Source organism: Pipra filicauda, unplaced genomic scaffold (genome assembly GCF_003945595.2).
Source record: "Pipra filicauda isolate LSUMZ 115617 unplaced genomic scaffold, ASM394559v2 scaffold204_size1372650_pilon, whole genome shotgun sequence".
Lineage (NCBI taxonomy): Eukaryota > Metazoa > Chordata > Aves > Passeriformes > Pipridae > Pipra > Pipra filicauda.
Window position 1 is genome coordinate 488,899 of NW_024104315.1, and position 20,539 is coordinate 509,437.

A 20,539-nucleotide genomic window follows, 5' to 3' on the forward strand; every position below is an offset into this window, starting at 1 on the left:
CAAGGATTAAAAGCAAGGCAGAGGTTTTTATGTGATGACCAAAGAAAAAAAAGTGACAAAAATACCATATGTGTAGAGATGTGCCTAAATCTATTGTAGTAACACATCTCAGAACTTGCAGCGAGGAAATACGGGGCGACAGCACCTCTGTGTGTGGGGGGAAGAAAAATAGAAAATGAACTGAATTGCCAAATAAATCAGTTGGCAAATTTCTGTCTTCCAACAAGTTCTACTGACTTTATGAAATCTTTGCAACTCCACTACATCAGACAGAAGTTCTTTCAGCACAGGATGGTCTGGCCAAACAACCACTGTTCTAATCCACCATTAATCTTCATTTTGATGATCCAGACACCATTAGGAGTTCAGACACAGCCACTCATACAGCCAAATTCGCTCCAGATGTAAAACTAAGCCCTTAATATGGGACTTAAGTGGAATTTAACAGTACATAAGGCTCTGAATTACCCTCTGCAAGGGAGTTTAATTCAGTTACAGGAAGCTTCTTCCCTATCTGCTTGTCAGAACCAGTTTCAAAAGGAAAAGCACAATAAAACCTGCTGTGAAGTTGAAAGGATTCTGTACAAGCCAGGAGCTGACACCAGTGTGGTACTGCCCTGATTTCAGAAATCCTGGAAATTCACCCACAAAACAGAATCAGAAAATCCCACGATGGGTTGGGTTGGAAAGGACCTTAAAGCTCATCTTGTTCCACTCCCTTCCAGGGACACCTTCCCTGGCTTGCAGAAAACCCTCCCTGGGCTAGTGAATTTATACTCGATTTGAGACACAATTATAGGCACCATATATAGTTCACTTGGACCCACATCCTTGCTCAAAATAGCACAGAAATTTTTTGTCTTCTTAATGTGTGAGTCACGTTCTGTCACTTGTGTGTGTCCCTTAAGCTTTTCCTCTCCTTTCTCAGATTTCCCTTTCAGTGAAAATCTGAGAAGGGTTTTAGTTCTCACAGAAAAGTATTTCTTTGTGATAAAACCCTGTGGCTAAAGCAGAGCTGTTGGTATCCTCCTGCAAACTTCATGGCTTTGTGGTTGGTGCTCGGCTTCGTGTTGGCCCAACATCAGCCCCTTGTTTCAGGTGCTGTTTCTGGGCTGTCACTTCACACTCCAAATGATTCCAGAAACTCCTCCCTGGAAGACTCTTGGTTCATCATTCCCAGTCCATGTTTGTCCTGTGCAGGGCCAGGAGTTGGACTCTGATGATCCTTGTGGGTCCCTTCCAACTCAGGATATTGATTCTATGTGAATCGATATCTCATTTTATATCTCATAAATCATATATCACTCAACATACCCTGATCTGTTACCTCTAAATTACGTTTTGTTTGAAAATTTTGACATCAAAATCTTTTATTTGGTGCCTGTGCAGCACATTTTCCACCCAATCCTGCTATTTTTGTATGCTACAGCAACACGCCCCAGAAGAGTTCAGCAGTAATGATGTGCATGGCAGGACAACTTGGACTGGAAGAGAAGCACAGAAGGTTGCATTCTCTCATTATTTTTTTGTGCAAGCTCCTAATTAGGAACCTTGATTCCCAGCCCGCTGAAGTCAATGGAAAAACTCCAAGGAGATTATCTGGCTTTGGATGAAGTCCTGAACATCAATCAGAACATGTGCACGAAGCAGGGACAGGACAGGAGCTCGAAGGGAGAGAGGGCACAGCGCTGCCACTCACTGGGGTTGGGTTATTGCAGCTCCATGTGGCATGGAAGAGTGACAGATTGCCTGGGACACCTTGGCATGCAGGACAGCCTCTGGAAAGGCTCACCTTAGCAAGGTTCCCAGGATGAGTGGGAACAATTTAGAATTGTATTAGAGAGGTGCCACGCAGAGGGGAGCTGTAATAAATCCAGTCTCAGGCAGGGTTTCGTTCTTTCTCACACGTAGAACATATGGTTTGTCTGCTGCCCCCATGCTCACACTCTCTCATGTGCTAAACTTGCTCTGAGTAGTCAGCAATAAACAAAGAAATTAGGTTTATTGGCTTGTTCCATTGTGAAACTCTCCAAGGAGAGAGATAAGAAAGGCAAAGCCCTTTTCTCATGCCTTCCACTGCACTGACACACTCTGCCTGCTGCCTGCCAGCGTTTTGGGGGGTCAGGTATAAATGGGGGTCCCCTCCTGCCTCCTTGTGTCTCTGCAGTGGGTTCATTTCGAATGCAAAGAGAACAGAGAGAGGGGGAAAACAAAGGGAAACAAGATAAAGGAGGAAAAATAAAATATTGTCTTTTTCTTCCCCTCGTCTGCGCTCCTTCTTCCTTCTCCTTATTTCTCCCTCCTCACGTTTCACTCACGTTTTCCATTCCTCTGCCTTCACCCCCAGCGTGGGGGAGAAGACAGAAATAACTGGAAATGTGGAAAAGAAGGGAAGACTGAAGGTACTTCAGGCCAGTCTGAGGTGTTTTCTACCAACTCTTTGGTTGTAAAACTTTTCTTATGCCAATCTCACCAGTTTTGCTGGATCACCAAATATTCCTGTGAGGGATGTTCCTCCTGTAGATTCAGTGACATTATTCCAAAGGAAGCACAGGCAGATGCCTACAAAGGCCCAAACCAGAAAAACACCACTACTGAGAGCAAATAAATACTCAATAAATACATTAGAGCTGCCTCACTGGTCTTTTGCACCACATTTTCTGAAATTGAGACCACTGTAATCTGAGCAGGGGATATTTTTAGCTAGAACACAAAATATTCCTTCTCAGGAATTCCCTCAGGACGGGTGTAATGGTGGGGTTTGTCTGGTTAGAACCAAACATGCTGTAGATGAAAACCAACTCTAAACAGCAGTCTCAGGTTTTGCAGGAGTTTTAACATCTGAACATGGAAGTTCAGAGCAAGCCCTGAGAGCAGGCAGGTAAATCTGTGCTTTTGATTTCTGTCCATCTATTTGTCAGTAAGGAAAGGAACTGAAGTGATTAATCAAATTTAGCAGATGTGGAATCAATTCCATTGGTTCCCTAAGCAAAAGCAGAGTTTCATCAAGAGATAAGCTTAATTTGCATTCCTGTTGACTTGCAGCAGTGGTGTCTGAGAGCTGGAATTGCTGTGATTGCTGGTGCCCACACTTCAAGTGCTCTATTTAAATACTAAAATAGGAAATGAACCTCTTTACAAGCACACAGACACTGATAAGACAGAAGGGTTAAGGCAGCTCCTCAAAGCTATGCAAAGCTGCTCGTGGTAGGAAGAAAGATAAAAACAGAGATACACTTAATCCAGGCTTCAAAAACCAGACTTAAAAAATAAAATAATAGTCAAATTAATATCCCATTGCTATTCACCTGGAATGCTGGGAATAAAATGGTAAGTGCTGGAATAGCATAAGAAAAATATGCTCTATATAAAACTTGCTTCCAGCACACAAATATCCAGAGTATTTTCCATGCACAAAGCACAGGATTTTTTTTTTTTGGTGGCCAAATTTTTTGGTTTGTGGCATTAAACAGCCTGACAAGTAAAGCTTCTCTTTGCCTGTGCTGCTCATCAGTTTGACTTCAATACAGGCAGAGGGTTTTTTCAGACACTGTGGATAAGTTTCATTCCCCCAGCTTTGCTCAGCTAAAACTTCGGTGTCTCATTTGAGATGGAGGCACCTGCCAAGGAAAAGTAAACAACTCCCTTAGGCTGCATATTGACTTCAGCTAAAGAGAAGTTAAGTGACATCAATCTCCTCCTTTGTTAGCAGACTAGTGCAAATTTTGGAATTTTCCATCCATTTTGTCTTGATTCCTCCCCAAGCAGAGGTGGTTTTTTTATTTATTTTGAAAGATAAGGGATATTGTGGAAGCTGAACCAACAGAACTGACATTCTGGTAATTGAAATGTTTCACTGGAGTTTGCTGGACTGCCCTGACACATTTCTGCTCAAATTGGCTTCAGCTGAAATGCTGTTTCACAGACAATATATTTTATACGTTGTATTTGATCAGTGGATTGAGGACTTCGCCCGTTTACTAATAATTATAGAATCATGGAATATTCTGAGCTGGAAGAGACCCACAAGGACCATCCAGTCCAACCCCTGGCCCTGCACAGACACCCCAATAATCCACCCTGTCCCTCAGAGCATCATCCAAACCCTCCTGGAGCTCTGGCAGCCTTGGTGCTGTGCCCACTGCCCTGGGGAGCCTGGTCAGTGCCCAACCACCCTCTGGGGGAAGAACCTTGTCCTGAGATCCAACCTGAGCCTGCCCTGACACAACTTCAGGTCCTGTCCCTGCTCACACAGAGCAGAGATCGGAGCTGCCCCTCCTGAGGAAGCTGCAGACCCCAATGAAGTCTCTCTCAGTCTCCTCCAGTTTAAATTATCTTAATTTTTAACTCCCTATTTGTCTAATTCCACCCACAGAAACAAGACAATTTTTCCCCAAAATAAAGAAAAGGTTTAAATGTGTTAGAACTCTCCTGGTTTTGGAATCTGGCTGTGGACAGTGGAGCAGCAGAAGGGAGGCAGGAGCCAAGACAACTCAGAAGGTGGCACAGGAGAAAGGTCCTGCCCAGGTAGACCACAGGGCTGTGAACAGACCCAGCCCTTCAAGTAATAAAACCTGCTGGGTCCTTGTGTTTCCCCTGGGAGCAGGAGAACCACCCCCCCTGAGTCTGAGGCTCCAAGGGGCAGCTCAAAGAACTCAGCAACCAACAGATAATTCCCCCACCCAGTCCCGCCATCTGCTCTCTCTGCAGAAGATTGGTTGCAGAATTCAATATTTTGCAGAGGGTTGTTGAAAGACAGCTTTTCATGGTGGTGCTCAATCATTCTGCCCTGCTGCCTTTGAGTGATGGCAGCAACTTGAGTGTAAAGCACCAAACCCAAGTGTGCCACAGCAAAGAGAATTCACCACCTCGAGCAGCTTTATTTATGGCAGAGAATCCACAACCATCCCTCACAGAGATGGGACTGAACCGTGTCCTACAAGCAAATCTTGGAGCCAACAAGAATTGAGCAGATCTTACTGATTCCCTAAACGTCCCTCTTGCCCAGTCCCCCCCAAAAAACAATTTAAATTATGAATATTTGCTTATTACTGATTATTAATGCATGGAAAGTGCTGTATATGACTAATGCATTCCTCCAGCCCACCTCATTTCTCAGCTTTCCCTCAGCTCCCCTCATTTGAATTCCGAGTGAAGTGAATCACGTATGTTTATGTGCATTCACTGCAGAGCTGGGGGAGCCCCAGCCCGTGCTGAGGGAATAGCACCTCTCCCTGGCAAAGCAAAACCCAGTCCAATTCCCATTTATTGAAATGCTTCAATCAAAAAGAGGCTTTTGTAAGATAACTTTTCCATGAGGGTCCTGATCCTGAATTCACTGAAGGCGCCAAGGCAGGCGTTCGGGATGAGAACGTCTAGACTGGAAAATTTGTTTTATTTAGTGTATGAATCGTTCCCTTCTTGTCTTTCCTTCCCTCAGTGGACACCAGATGATAGAAGTGAGAAGAGAGATGAAAAAAACTCCCTTTGCACACAGTGAGAATATGACACACATGAAAATAGCTGCTGTGTGTGTCAGACTCCACAGGGAGGGAGTTGGGAGCACAAAGCTCGTTCTTTGTTGTGTTTCATTTCTGCATCGAGCTAAAACCCACAGCACAGGCCAGGAGAAGCCATTTATTCTGCAAAGGGCAAACAAATAGTTGTCCATTCACTCACAAAACCCCATTTCTCAAGACTTTGACCCAAAGGAGAAGGTTAATTGCCCAAAAGAGCACCCAAAACTGTCCTGGCAGATGAGCTGATTGGGGATCACGTGGAGAGGGAGCAGGTAAACCCAGCCAGGATTAGCCAACTGGAGCATTTCTTTCTGATTCCTGCAGCTGATAACCTTGAATTCCCTCTCTAAGGTGGCCAGCAGCATGGACCAGAGATAAATCCCATACTCAGAGATTAAACCATATCAGTAAGGGTGAAATGAAGGTATTTCTGAAAATTTTGAAGGAGAATACTCAATGGAGAGGGTTGGGAATAATAAGCAAATCTGGTACTGGTATATTCAGGCTTTGTTTCACTATCTAATATAAAAAATGATTTATTTTGGCATTTTCTGGAGGACTTGTACGCTGCAAATGCAATAAAGTATTTTACAGTAACCAGAGCAAACAAGCTGTTGAAAATCTGGGCAATGATGTGTTTGAGCTGCAGAGAAGATGGGAGAGACAAATAGGGCTGGAGGAAACTCCCAGTGCCCCAAAAAGCAGATTGAGGGCTGAGGACCTTCTCTGCTGGATCTGGCAAGAGATGCAGAAAATCACACTGCTAGAAATTTTAAGTGGGTTTTTTTTTCAAATAGCAGGGGCCCAAATACAGCAGCTTCATAAGCTTAAAAATGATCCATTAAAAAAAAAACTCTGAGGAAATCCAATAAAAACAACATTTAATGGTGCTTTCGTTAATGTGGGTAATCTATTTTAGAGTTTCCTATTTAGCACTCTTCTCTTTACACACTTACTAACTAAATTTATTACAAAGCAGGGTTCTCTTGTTATGTCAAGAGCTCAGCTGATCAGGGAGAGCAGTCACCACATATTCAAGACTATCAGGAATAAAATATTATCATAAATGAAAGGGAGAAGGTGAAAAAGAAAGAATGTTCTTCCCCCTTTGGGTGGAATAGGTTGAGTTGCACTATTTCTGTAACAAAAGATTGAATTTGTCTAAATGATTCCAAAGAAGTTCTGTGATCTGACTCATTTAGCATTGTGTCCATCCCAGTTTGGCTGCCAGAGCTGGGAGGGATTGGTATTCCCTTTTTTAGCATCTATAATCCAACCAAATATTAAAAAAAAAAAGCTACTAAAGCAGTCCATAAAGATGATAATTGCTGGACAATAAAATGGGAGCAGAAATAAGCTGAGCTTTAGTTAAAATAGTTAATCTGTATGTGACATGGCAGGGTTTAATCACATATATGGAGAAAGGCAGGGCAGGTTCCTTCTCTTTTTTATGACCAAAGACCAACTTAAATGGAGCACTTTAATTAGCCATGTATTTACAGCCACACCACTCCTTATTTCATTGTGGTTTCTGTCACAGGTCTCTGGAATAACAGTGGAGAGATGATTTATTTCCCCTCCTTTTAAACCACAGCATTAGCTATTTTGTCATTTAACAATCAAAAAAAGCCTCATAAATTTCACTTTGCACCAGTGGCCGCCCTGGTAATAATGTTTTGCACACAGAGAGCTTAAACACTGTCTCCCTTTGTAAATCCTGCTCCTGTTGTTTACTCCTGCAGAGCCACAGGAGCCTTCTGGGATGTTCAGAAATTACAGTGTGCTTAGAATTATTGTTAGGAAATTAATACAGAAGCACAAGTAAATACTGTGAGTAACGTGTAAATATTTTTTTATAAGTAAATCAGATGGGGAATATCAGAGTACTGGAACCTGAAGATCTAGGCTTAGTTCAGCCTGTTGAATAGACCATACAATCAAAATACAAATAAAGATTAGACTAAACACTAGTTACAAAAATATTTTTCATCATGAGTAGTTAAAATGAAAATAAAGTTGCCACTTCTGAAAGGGGGAAAAGCACTGGGAAGTTTTCTATGCCCTTGGCATGGATTGATCACCCAAATTTTTCCGTTTCATTGCCAGTACCAAGGTAAAATTCTTCTCAGATTTGCACTTTCATAACTACTCCTCTGATTTACTTTCTTCTTCATTGTACATTACTGCAACATACTGTAAGTAAGATTTCTTTGTGTCACAGCTTTGGATAATCTTTTAGTGAATTATGATAATTTTAAGTCTTATGTGACCCAAACTGACCTCCTTGAGCAACTGGTCCAGTGTGTAAAATGTGGCATTCAGCTCCCAGAGCTTTCTGAATTACTGACTGTGGTTTTCAAAGCCTGACAACAGGATGTGACAGAGCTTTGCTGTCATATTGGTGATCTGAAGGAGATGCTGAGAAGGCTCCTCAGCCGTTCTCAGCAGTTCTGAGACACCCATTTCATCCATCTGCCTTCATTTGTATGTGGAAATATCCTCAGGGCTGTGTGTTGTGTGGAATATTCACAACTTCTGTCAGTAACCCACTCTCATTTTCATATTTTACGTTGTTTGTAATCATAGAACCAGAGAATATCCTGAGTTGGGAGGGACCCACAGGGAACATCGAGCCCAACTCCTGGCCCTGCACAGGACAACCCCATGTGCCTGAAAGCATTGTCCAAACACTCCTTGGAATATGATGATGTGGATGGTGCTGGCAACTCAGAAATAAGCTGTTAGTCATCACTGAACACCATGTGACCCCAAACCCATTGGTGAGAAGTGCACCAGTGTGCTGGGCCAGTGGCTAAGCCCAGCCTAAACGGGAGTGACAGAGCTTGGTGGCTGATTTCACTGTGGGTTATTGTACAACCTGTACAGCAGAGTAATTCTGCCACAGCCTGGGGGTATATTTTGCTTCCCTGAAGCCTCCACTGATGTCTGCCCTTGATGCCTTAAGACCCTTTTAGTTTTTTTTGATTTTTCTAACTTTTATAAGCTTTATAAGTAATTACAGTAGAAGTAGATTTTAGAAGTAGCTATATTATATCCCTCACCCTTTAGCACAATAGTTTATACATTCCCCTACCCCATCACCCCATTCTATGTTCCCCATATCAATCCTACCCCTTAATTCCAGTAGAAAATATTTAGTCTTTTGTCAAGGCAAGGCCTCTTCTGTTTGAGGACATCTAATCCTGGCCTGAACCTCAAGGGTACAGTCAAGAACTGGGTGACCGTGTACCCTTTATGCTCTGAAGAAGATGGAGATGATGAAGATGATGAAGAGGTGGTCTCAAAAAGCACTCCAGATCCAATTCCCAGGGGGTGGGCTGGGGGTAGACCAGGGCAAAAGCTACGGGGTGGAAACACTTGGGATTGGACAGACACTCTTATAAATTGTAACACCTGTGCATGGCCGGTGCGCACATCTTGTATTTCATGCCTAGGTACAAATTAAACCCTTTTCTTATCTCATCCTCAATTAAATCGCTTTGGAGTTTTTTTTCCCCTCAGCTCCTTTAGGCAACACCCCTCTCCAGCTCTGTGTGTGGGCACCCCCAGCCCCGCTGGCCTGGCAGTGCTGCCGTGCTGCCGAACAGGAATGCGCGGATCGCACGATTCCCTGCGCGGCTCCGCTCGGCCTTTGTTCTCCCCAGCTTTCCAGCCACACAACCCCGTGGCCACTGCTAAAGACAAACAGGCCTCTGGCATCAAAGTTTGCTGTCAACGAGCTGTCAAAAGCAATACCAGGCCAGCTGTGCTTCAGCGAGGTTTAAATGATATCATTAAAGCAGCCCCGGCGCTGGTTTGTGACGGTACCTTTTGTTCTGGTGCAGAACCTCTGAGCCCTTTCTCCAGGTGATGACAGCCCTGGGAGAAGCACTGGGTTTACAACCAATTGTAACTTCACCTCCAACTTGAACGACAGACATTTTTTTCACGGGATTTTTGGAAAAATCGGGGGCTGCAGCTGAAAATGGAGAAAGAAGAAGAAAGAAGGGCAGAACAATATTCAGCTGACGAGGCATTAAATGAACTTTTTGAATTCTTCTCTTTGAGTTACACGGCAGGTGAAGTCAATAATTGCTTTGCTTTTGAGGTTCCTGCAAAATACATACAAATCCACCATGAAAAATGTATTTAAGTAACAAAGATTTAAATTCATTGTATCTTATTTAGTGACTTTATTAATGCTGTTTCTAAACTAGAAACTGGGTGACAATCTTTCCTGAGGGTTATCTGGAGACCGGGAGAACAGGTCTGTGATGAAGAATGAGGTTCCCGAGCAGGATAAAGATCACACTCCTGATCCAGACACCTTTATTCATCTGCAGAGAATATTCTGTTACAAACACAGCTTTACTATGGCTTTCTTTTCACAAACATCCACTGTTTCCTGAAAATATGTTTATTTTCCCAGTAGTTTCTGTGAAAATTCACTCTTGGTGAAGAAGAAAACACAAGACCTGTGCAACAGTTGGGTGCTCTTAAAGTCTGTATTTTACTGGTTTCACAATATTTGGCTGTTGAGCAAACTTTATATTTGGATATCTAGATCAGAAGACTTTTATAAGAGCAAATTCCATTTCATGTGCATCTCTGGCAAACATTAATGAGATTCCTTGTTACATCTTATTTCTTTATGTACATATTTGCCATATGCTCTTTGTTTATAGCTAAACCTACTTTTTCCACTTCCTAAAATGACTTTTAAACTTGCAGAATAACTATTAAGAACTCAAAATAAGCCAGAAGCAGCATTCATTAAACTCGTGTGCATGTGATAAAAAAAGACCACACACGGATTACATTCTTCCCCCAAACGAGTCGTGAAATGAAACTAAAAAACCCCACGTTTGCACGTGGGTGAAGAGCAAACAGCAAAGAAATATCAACAGCCTTGAGCTGCCAGGTGGAGTTTCATCTATTCTTAAATTCAGATTTTTTTTTTCAGAGTGTCCTTTAGACTCATTTTAGTGACATTTACTCACCCATCACCCTCAGCTCAGCACTGGCATAAATCGTATCGTGCTGGTTTTCTGCCACGCACTGATAGAGGCCAGAGTCTGACATATTCAGCACAGGGATGATAAGAGTCCCATTTTCTATTTGGATTCTCTCCTGACAAAAGAAAAACAAGGCAAAACACTGAGTGTACAAACCAAAGCTTTTTTTATTATCACAGTAATGCACCTGATTGTAATTCAGAAGCAGGAATGTTGTTTTCTTGGAAGCAACGTGGATGAATACGCCAGAAATATGATTTACACCTTCCTGTGTGATGGTGGGTGTGTTTTGAGCCCTCTCAGCTCTTCAATCTCTTCAAGAAATCCAGGCACACATTGCAGTAATTGCTTTGGGCAGGTTTGCCCAGATGTTCCAGCTGTCCACGTGTTTTCCCTGCACTGCTGAGCTGTGAATCCGGGGTTGTGCTTCACCAGGAAGATGACACAGAAGGAGCTACCTCAGGGCAGGCACAGCTGTTCCTCACTGGGAGCATCTTCTACAGGGCTCTCAACACCCCATCCCTGTCTGGGGGTGAAGCATCACCACCCCCCTCACCCACCAGATGATCTGATAATGATGATCAGAGACGATCAAAAAAGCTCTACAGGAGACAGAGGTGCTCCAGTAATGGGACATTTCAAATGTCTCCAGACCGAGGAGTCACGGAAAAATGAGCCACTGGAAAAGCTCTACTGGAAGCCAACACTTAAATTCCAATTAGAAACCCACAGGAAGCCCCTCAGGGCACAGGGAGAGCTTCCTCCTCAAAGCTTGAATTTCTAAGCACACCAACTTTCCTCGGTGCAATTCTGCTGAAATAGAGGGAACTGCACAGTAGGTAAATTTGGAGCAGAGCTTGGAGTTTGCTGTATTAAAAGAAGTTTTATTTGCTCTACTTTGGAAAACAGAAGAAAGCCTGTTTCATGCTGCAATCATAACTTAAAGCTAAATATTTTGTGATTTTACAATTACTACCCTCTGGGGACAATAATAGTTCTGCTGCAAAGTGTAGCACTGAGAAAGAGAAAAAAACCCCAACATTCCCCAAAACAGATGACTTTGGAAGAAACCCACAGGGAGCATAAATTCCATCACCAACTGCAAGCCTGAACAACAGATATTACTGGTATGATTATGCTGCTCCTTTAGTCTGGTTCTTCTGCCTTGGAAGCAGGAGTGGAGGAGTACTGAGTACATTTTTAGAGTATGCAGTGCAGTCTCTGATGGGCAGCTCCAAGCATCTCAAATGTATTTGTGAACTGCTAAACTTATGTCATAGATACCCCAGAATGATTTAGGTTGGAAGGGACCCTAAAGCTCATTCAGCTCCATGCCCTGCCATGGCAGGGACACCTTCCACTAGCCCAGGTTGCTCCAACCTGGCCTTGGACACTTCCAGGGATGGGGCAGCCACAGCTTCTCTGGGCAACCTGTGCCAGGGCCTCCCCACCCTCACAGGGTAGAATTCCTTCCCAATATCCCATCTAACTCTGCTCTCTGTCAGTTTGAAACCATTCCTCTTGTCCTGTTCCTCCATCCCTTGCAAACAGTCTCTTCCCATGTTCCTTGTAGCCCCTTCAGGTCCTGCAAGGCCACAATTAGGTCACCCCAAAGCTTCTCATCTCCAGGCTGAACAATCCCAACCCTCCCAGCCTTTCCTCCCAGCAGAGCTGCTCCAGCCCTCTGATCATCCCCAGACATGGCAGTTCCACAACCTGCTGGGGGAATTCCTCTGCCTCCTGCAGAGGGGGAAACGCCACATATTGAGCCCTGGAGCTCTGTTTTCCAACACTCCAACTTTTTCTTGGAGGCCTCCCAACCACGAGGTGACCCAGCCCAACCTTGTTTAGCTTGGAAATGGGATGAGAGCACAGCCTGGGGCTGCGTGGCTGCTGTGTGGCAAACTAATTAAGAACATTACATTACTTAGCCACTGATAATGGGCTTTTTTGAGCCTCTCACTCCAGATATCTTCTGCACACTTAGTTTTACCTCCAGGCTGTTTGTTATCCTCTCCATGCATTCTATTTTTACAAACATCCTTTGAATATAAACCCCCCTCTGAAGCAACACTAGTGTTCCACACATATCCCAAATTCCCCACTGTTCTCTGCAGGCTCTTTGGAGCTGTGCATTCAAAGAGAAGAATAAAGCACCCTGTGTACACAAGCAGGAATAATGCTGGGATGACCAGGGAGGTGGTGGGGCAGAAAGGTTTGACAAAGGGTGAAAAATATGCTCAGAACCAGCCTCAAGGTGCAAAGCATCTGGAGTTATTCTTCCTGTGAGGATTCCAACAAGCAGGTGCTGTGACAAACTGAATATTTTATTATACCTCTCTTGTCCTTTCACCTCCAAACTGTCCATTTTTGTCCACTGAGCAATAACACCCAGCATTTTCTTGCCTGAAGTATTGCATTTACAGCACACTGTAAGTACTGGGAAAATGTTGCCTGAAAACGTGTCCACAGAGCATTTTATTCTCCTTTATTGAAGCGATGCAATTGAAGAGTGACAGATTCTAAATATTGCTCCCTTTAAAGAGAGAGAAACTGGAGAATCTTGCCTAGGCAGAGGTGACAATGAGCAGAATGATCAGACTCAGGAAAACTGCAATCCAAGGAAATCCTGGCTATTTTCCTCAGATGAAGGTTGGGTCCATTCAACTAATCCATGGAAAGTTGAATGCCACTCCAGCTTCTCCAAATAATTACTGCTAAATCCAATGAGTGCTGGTTCTGCCACCCAGCAGGTGCTAATTTGTCCCATATGTTTTGGAAATTATTCTGTACCTGTTCTTGCTAAACAGAAATTAATCACAATACTGTTTTTTTCCAACCAGGTAAAAATGCATCACGGGTAAGTCCCGCCATTCTATTCCCAAGAGATGCTGGATGGATGTTTAATAAAGAAGGGAAAGCTTCTTTATTAAAACTTCACAAAGTGCAAACCCAGCAATTGTCACAAAAGTCAGTCTCCAGGAGGTTACCAACAACTGAGGGCTGGAGGATGGATGTGCCAAAGCTTGGCCACCACAGAAATAGAATTATTGTGCCTGGAAGCTGGGGTCTCAAAGATCTGGCTAATTAAGGATCTGATCTTGTTTCTGAAGCATTTGAGCTCCAATTGACTTCCCCTCTCCTTCCACACTCCTACCACTTCACTAATTCCCTTTCCACTTAGTCCTTGGTTTGCTTTGAAGTGAGATTTTGCACTTATTCATCTTTTCATTATGACTTTATGTGGCTTTCTTTAGTCTATTGTCCCTCTACACAGCACCAGAAAATACTACCCTCAATATTCACTGATTTTCAGAGCTGACTGATTAATTAAGTTTAGGGATTAGCACAGCATGGGAGCAGCCATACTGCAGGGTATCAAAGGTCCACCCAGCTACAGACTCAGAACAGAAACAGAAGAAAAGTGCAATTTAATGCTGATCATTTTGCAACTCCAGCTCTGAAAAGCTCTTCCAGTCCGTTGGCATCCTCCCAGTTCCCCAATTTACAGATTAAGTCTACAAATGTATTTAGTGTTTCTTCAGCCCTTCTTTCAGCAATTATAATTGATATTTTTAACCTACTGCCATATCTTGGAGCAATTAGATGCTCTGTAAGATAAATTACACCAAGAAACTGTTGTTTCTATCTAAACTACATCATACATTTGCAACAAAGATGAACTTCAAGAATCAAGGCTTTACGTTACAAAGAGTTTGTGCTATTACATTTATTTTGATATATTAATCCTCACCTACTTTTTGAAACTAAATTAATGTACTGTGAAATGAATTTTATGATTAAATCATGAAAAAATTGCAAAAATACGAGGAAAAAAGCCAAGAAGACAAGAGGAATCTTACCTCTGACACCAGGGGCTGGCCATTTTTTAACCAGCTGTAGGAAGGGTTTGGTTTTCCTTTTGCCTTACACTCCCAATATAAACTGTCATAGAGAGACAGAAAGGCATTTTGGATTTTTTTATCCCATTCAGGGGGTGCTGAAAAGAATATGCAAATCATTTTAAGCAGGAGAAAAGTGATTTTGTTTGAGGTATGTTGCCATTAATTAATGAACTGAGCAAGGCTAATTAATACCTGTCCAACACATTCTTATTATGCTACAAGTGAATTCTGCACAACAATTCCCTGGCATTAAATTTTAGGACAAGCTTGGGAAACTGTTAGAGGTCAAGTGACCAGGGGGAAGGGAGTTTGGTTAAGAAATTGTCCATTTTTTTGGCCAAAATTTACAGAAACAATGCTATTAGATGTCTGAAATTCAAGATATTCTTGAGGTCCCTAACTTCTGAAAACAAACTTTCTCTAAATGCACTTGAATATTTGCACCAGGAATATATCAAAATCTTTGGTCAGCAGGTAATAAAATCATAGATTGTAAAAATTACCTCCCTGTTTTGCCCACATACCTGTGACAGTGGGCTCAGAGCTTGAGTTCTCAGGTTGTAATTTATACCACAGATAGTACACAGAGGAATTAGGGCTACTCAGAGTAGAAAAACCCCTCCTGGACACTTGTGGAACACTGACATCAATCCACTGCAGTGTAAAAGGAATCACATCCCAGCTCTGCAAACACCCGAGAGCCCAGGACTGAGCTGAGCAGGGATTATCTTGAGGCAGGCTGACATTTAGAAGAGTTGTCAAGATAAAGGGGAATATGAGAGCCATGGAGAGTAATTAATATCCATCTAAATTTAGGGTAGATCAAAGCCACGGGGAGGGAGGAGCATCCCTCTGCCTCTGGCACAAGTGTCTGGTGTGTTAACGTGCCATGAGAAGTTTTTGGTTGGGTTATGAAATCATAATACTGCAGTCTCTATATAAATAAATATATAAATATATACAGGCACACTTGTAGTTCTTACATAGAGTAGTTTAATTTTAGGAGGAGAATTATTATCCCTTGTGACCAGCAAAACCAGCCTCCCTCTGGAGCTTGGGAGGAGCTCCTGACTCTACCCCACAAAGTACCTTGTGGGTACTTTGTGGGTCCAACCCCAGGTTAATGCACTGCCAGTGAGCTGCTTCCCAGAGTGGGAAAGTATCTGGGAGAGGATCCCAGAATGGATTGGGTGGCAAGGACCTTAAAGATCATCTCATTCCACCCCCTGCCATGGGCAGGGACACCTTCCACTAGCCCAGTTTGCTCCAACCTGGCCTTGGACACTTCCAGGGATGGGGCAGCCACAGCTTCTCTGGGCAACCTGTGCCAGGGCCTCCCCACCCTCCCAGCCAAGAATTCCTTCCCAATATCCCATCTAACCCTGCCCTCCGTCAGCTTGAAGCCATTTTCCCTTGTCCTGTCTCTTCACTTCTTGTCCCAAGTCCCTCTCCAGTTCTCTTTTTGCCCCTTTAGGTACTGGAAGGTTTATAAAGTACTATAAAGGTAGGGTTCTGGAAGGTTTTATAAGGTACTATAAAGGGAGGGCTCACCATGCCTAACAATAATTTTAATTACATGTCTTTTTTATTGCTCTCAGAGCCCAAAGCACAGACTGGAGGCATCACATATGAAGCAGCAGAAAGTGTCCAGGAAAGGAACCCTATTTTTGGAGACAAAACACCTCAGCAGAGAAATGAAATCAATTATGTAGATAACACACCAGCCCACTCCTAAAAGGACAAAAAAAATCTCGTGTAAAAGCTTCATGAGCCCTGTTTATGTATTTCGTAATGAGCAGCTATTAATTAATGTAGAAAGCACATTTAATAAGCACATTGTTTTAGATTGAATTAACTGATCATAATTTTGTAATTGCCTGTGCTGTTCTCAATCACGTCCAGGTAATCCACTGAACTTCATTTTAATGGAACTGCTTGATGGGTGTTGGGAAAAAAATTAGTGTGCAATGAGAGCAAAAATAACCCCTTAAAAGCCAAGAAATAATTAAATATTCACACAAGCAGCAGACTGTTCTCTTCCTGGCATATATCTTGATATTAGCCATGGCTGCAGGAGGCTGGTGGCTTATCAGCAAAGCTGCATCTCTTCATTAAAAGAGATTTACTTTATAAAAAAAAAAATAAAAAGAAAAATACTTGCCAAAGTCTTCTCAATGGATGTTAATTGTAGGCTCAGTCTCTCTTTCTGTGATTTTTCTTACTGCTGTTATGTTTAATTTTTTTTTTCCTTTTCCTTTGAAAGATTTATGAGGTAAAGGCAAAAAAAAATCTCAACTCTTATTGCTGTCAAAATATGTTGCTTTCCCTGGGTGTTAACAATGGGACTAAAGAACATATAATTCACCTTGGCTCTGAGGGAGCAGCACGTGGGACTGTGATCACAGGAAATTAATGCACGTGGGAAGTGAAAAGGGGAGGGAGAACAGACTCCCAGGAATATTATTCTCTACTTTTGAAGGGAGAACTCTTTTCCAGATCTATTATTCTCTACTTTTAGCCAGCAGGAAGGAGAGGGAGGAATGGAATGAGCTTCTCCTGCTTTACCCTCATCTGTTTATGGAGCTGAGCTCCAATAGGAGGGGAAATGACCTTCCACTGCCAGGGATAAAACTCCTGAATCCTCCCCTGATCTGCATCTGGGGCAGCACAAATTCTGCTGCTGAGAAGGAATCTCTGCCTTTAAAGTTCCATGTGAATGTACCAGGGATTCCTTCCTGCCTTTTATTAACCTTTCCAACTTCCTCATGGCACAGCCCACACTTCCAACCTGAGTTTTAATGCAAAATATCTTTATTTGCTGAGGCTGTAGCTCAGGGAAGGTCACTCCAAACAGTTTTTAATCAGCTTAACCTGCCCTGCATTTTACACCTCCAGTGAGGGGCTAATAAGACCTCATCTGCAAAACCCAAGAGAACCCCACCCTGCTCTTTAAAAAGAACGAAAATAAAATTAATCTGCTTACCATAGACAAATAATTGACCTCTTGCAATGTTTATTCCTCGGCTGTTTCCTGCAACACATTCATAAGAACCTTCATCTTCCTGCTGAACATTGGGGATTTCAAGAACTCCTTTGGTTTTGTTGGGTTGAATTTTCTTTGTCAAGGAATTTCCATCGGACCTCCTCCAGCTAATACTTGGGACAGGGCTAAATAATTGTGTTTCATTAGGGAAAAACAGAGAACATTGGTTACAGCAGAGAAAAAAGAATGTGAAAGCCTTCTTTGAGAGTAATAATATTTTTTAAAAGACGTAATTTCTGTTTCTAAGCATAATTCTTAAGTCAGAGGTGTTCTAACCTGTTCAATTTATTTAGGAGCACAAGTCCAACAGTGAGATGAAATGCACAGTCAATTCTATAATTTCTTCTTAGGCCAATTTGTATTTTCCCCTTAGGAACTTACTGAGGGCTCAAACCTTCTTTTAAACTCTGTGACACCGAAGGAACAACTTTACAAGCCAAAGGAACAGCACAGAGGCGCTGAATTATTGACTGGTTCTCACAGCAAACTGATTCCCTGCAGCATTAGAGGTATTTTCACTCCCCAAAATAGGAAGTATTGGCCAAGAATTCAAAGGATCTAAAAATAACAATAAATCTGAGTGAGAAGAGGAAAGCACAAGACACTGAGGCTGAGAGGAGATAGAGACAAAAGGGAATATTTATTTTTTTTGTGGTTTTTTGTAGCTTTCTATCATTTTCGTTTATATTTGGATTAATGCATCCTGTAAAACAACAAACCATAGTGAAGTTTGAAGGCAGTTATAAATGTTTTCTGGATTTCTGGTAATATCCCAAATCATCCAAGCCTCACTTTCATGATCTATTATGTCACCAAAACCACTTTAAAATATTAACAGTCTCGGATTTCACAGTTTCTGTTTCTGCAAACTGAAGTAAGTTGCTTTTTCTAACAACTTAGATTTTGAACAGTTTTTTCCAGAGGTTTTGGCTAAATGCTGACTTCTTTTCCTTTGGAATAACATGAACAGTGATGGAAAACACAACTTTCATGGAGATTAAAAGTCCTTGTGACCAGTCTCCAAGGTCTCTGCCTGCAGTGCTGACTTACAAAGGATTTGTTCCTTTTTAGCAGAGACTGTAACAGCTCACACCTTAAATTATTTAAATTCAAATCCTTGCTTGTTGGACAAAGAAATCAAGTCACAGATATAGAATGGATTAATTATTTAATATTTCAGTAAGTTTGGGCCTGATTTGTGCCTTTGGAGTTGGTGTGGCTGTGATTTAACCCAAAGCAAGAACCAGAATTTGGGAGAAATGTGAGTGCTCAGCAAATGCCAGGGATTGAACAGCTGGGCAGGTATTAACAGAGTAACTGCAAATGTCAAATCAACAGAAATATATCTGTATGGATCACTACAGGTGTGGATAACTCTCATGTACATGTACACATGTTCTGACTCTTATATCATCTCAACAATTTACTACAAGTGAGAGTGGGACATGTCAGGCCCCATTAACCAGTGAAAGAGCTGGGAAGAATAACTGAGATTTTATTCTTCTCTTCCCCATTTTGGTTCAAGACCTGAAGAGTTGTTTAAATTTCAATTCTTTCCGGCCAAGAGCTGTTGTCATTACCACCTTTATTAATTGCCCTTTACTGGGAGACCAAAAGCTATTTCAGATGCACACTTGTCCAGACTAATCTTGCATGACATTATTCATGCAGAATTTTTTGCAAAGCGAGTTAGTTATTTATAAAGCAAGATACCTTTAGTTATTTAAAAGGAGCACAGCTCCAGACTAGGTCTATCTCATGATTGTCGTGCTCCAGGCAGGAAAAACAGCCAGAGGAGCTTTTGCAGCCTTGTGTTGGATTGATACAGACTGTTGATGACATGAAGAGGAGCATGGCTGGTTTTTCAAATCCTCCTGCATATTAAACAGTGGGTGAGCAGCTCCTGGAGAACTTCAGAATGCCAGAAGCATTTAACTACTTCCTCTAAAGGCATCTCTTCTGGATTTTAATTTTTTATTTTTTTTTTTTTTGTATAAAGGAACCTAACAGCCACACAGGAGAAGAAAACAATAATTAGATGCATTCATACATTCTCTGCTACCTGAAAGTTCTTCATCTCACTGTTTCCTGTTCTCTCAGCCCTTTGTTTTCTCTCAGCTCTGACTATTCATGAACGAGGGGAGTCTGTGCTGACACCAAGGCCAGAGGCAGCGCTTGGTGGGAAAAGGCCCCTTCTGTCAACTTGTCAAGTCAGGTTTAGCAAGGTCTGAGCTGAAGGCACTGTCCTGTTTTCCTTATCCACGCCACAGACTTATAATGACATCCTTGGGGATGCTTCAAGGCGAGCTGGGCTCTTTGGCTCGTTTTTGGCCGAACACGCCGGTGTTTGAAAGGCGCTCTCTCTGCATTTCAGCTGCAGCAGGAGGCCAGGAAACCCTCAGTTTGGTTCATCACCTTGGCTGTGTCTAAAGGCACAACTGCAATAAATAGTTATCAGCTCTTTGCTGTCCTGCCAGGCAGCCTGGCCCTGAGTGCCCCAAGTTTATCAGGAGAAAAAAGTTGTTGGTCAGGGCAGCAGCTCCTCATCTGCCCGAGCTCCAGGTTAAAGGAGCAGTGTGGGAGCATCCCCCGCTCAGCCACTGCCACTACCCATGGCAAGGACCTTCTCTACAGGTCTTTTCTTCCTTGATACCTCGTTATCACACACTTCCCAGCATCTTCAGTCAGTGTATTTTGCAGAAATCAGGCTTTTGGGGTTGGTTTCACCTTTTTCTGATGCTCCTTCACATCTTTATAACCAAATTTCTTTTTCACATCTCTTACTCCAGATCATGTGAAACCTTTCAAGGTAAAAAAAAAAATCCAAAAAAACCCCAACCCAACAAACTTCTGAATTTCCATTTAAAATTTAGATTGACTACACTGGGTTCTGGAACAACTGATCTATTTAGAAGTTGATGCTTTAAGAAGTGAAACTGTCCTTTAGGTGTAGGTAAATATATATTAAAAAAATAGTTGAATAATATAGCCTTGTGGTTTTTGTAGGATTATGCTCCACAATCATTTGCTATGAAGACCAGTGTCTGACATTGCAAC

At 42.3% G+C, this 20,539-nt stretch overlaps 1 protein-coding gene across 3 annotated transcripts in view; it reads right to left on the bottom strand.

Annotated features, from left to right (window-relative positions):
- Positions 1 to 20,539, bottom strand: part of CNTN6 (contactin 6) — a 131,838-nt gene that overhangs the window by 24,356 nt on the left and 86,943 nt on the right. For all 3 annotated transcript variants that reach the window (XM_027743885.2, XM_027743884.2, XM_039380821.1), the window contains exons 8-11: positions 17,423 to 17,607; positions 14,398 to 14,534; positions 10,520 to 10,649; positions 9,348 to 9,498 (exon numbers count right to left, since the gene is read on the bottom strand). In XM_027743885.2, the coding sequence (XP_027599686.1) occupies positions 9,348 to 9,498; positions 10,520 to 10,649; positions 14,398 to 14,534; positions 17,423 to 17,607 (603 nt within the window). The remainder of the gene's footprint in view (positions 1 to 9,347; positions 9,499 to 10,519; positions 10,650 to 14,397; positions 14,535 to 17,422; positions 17,608 to 20,539) is intronic.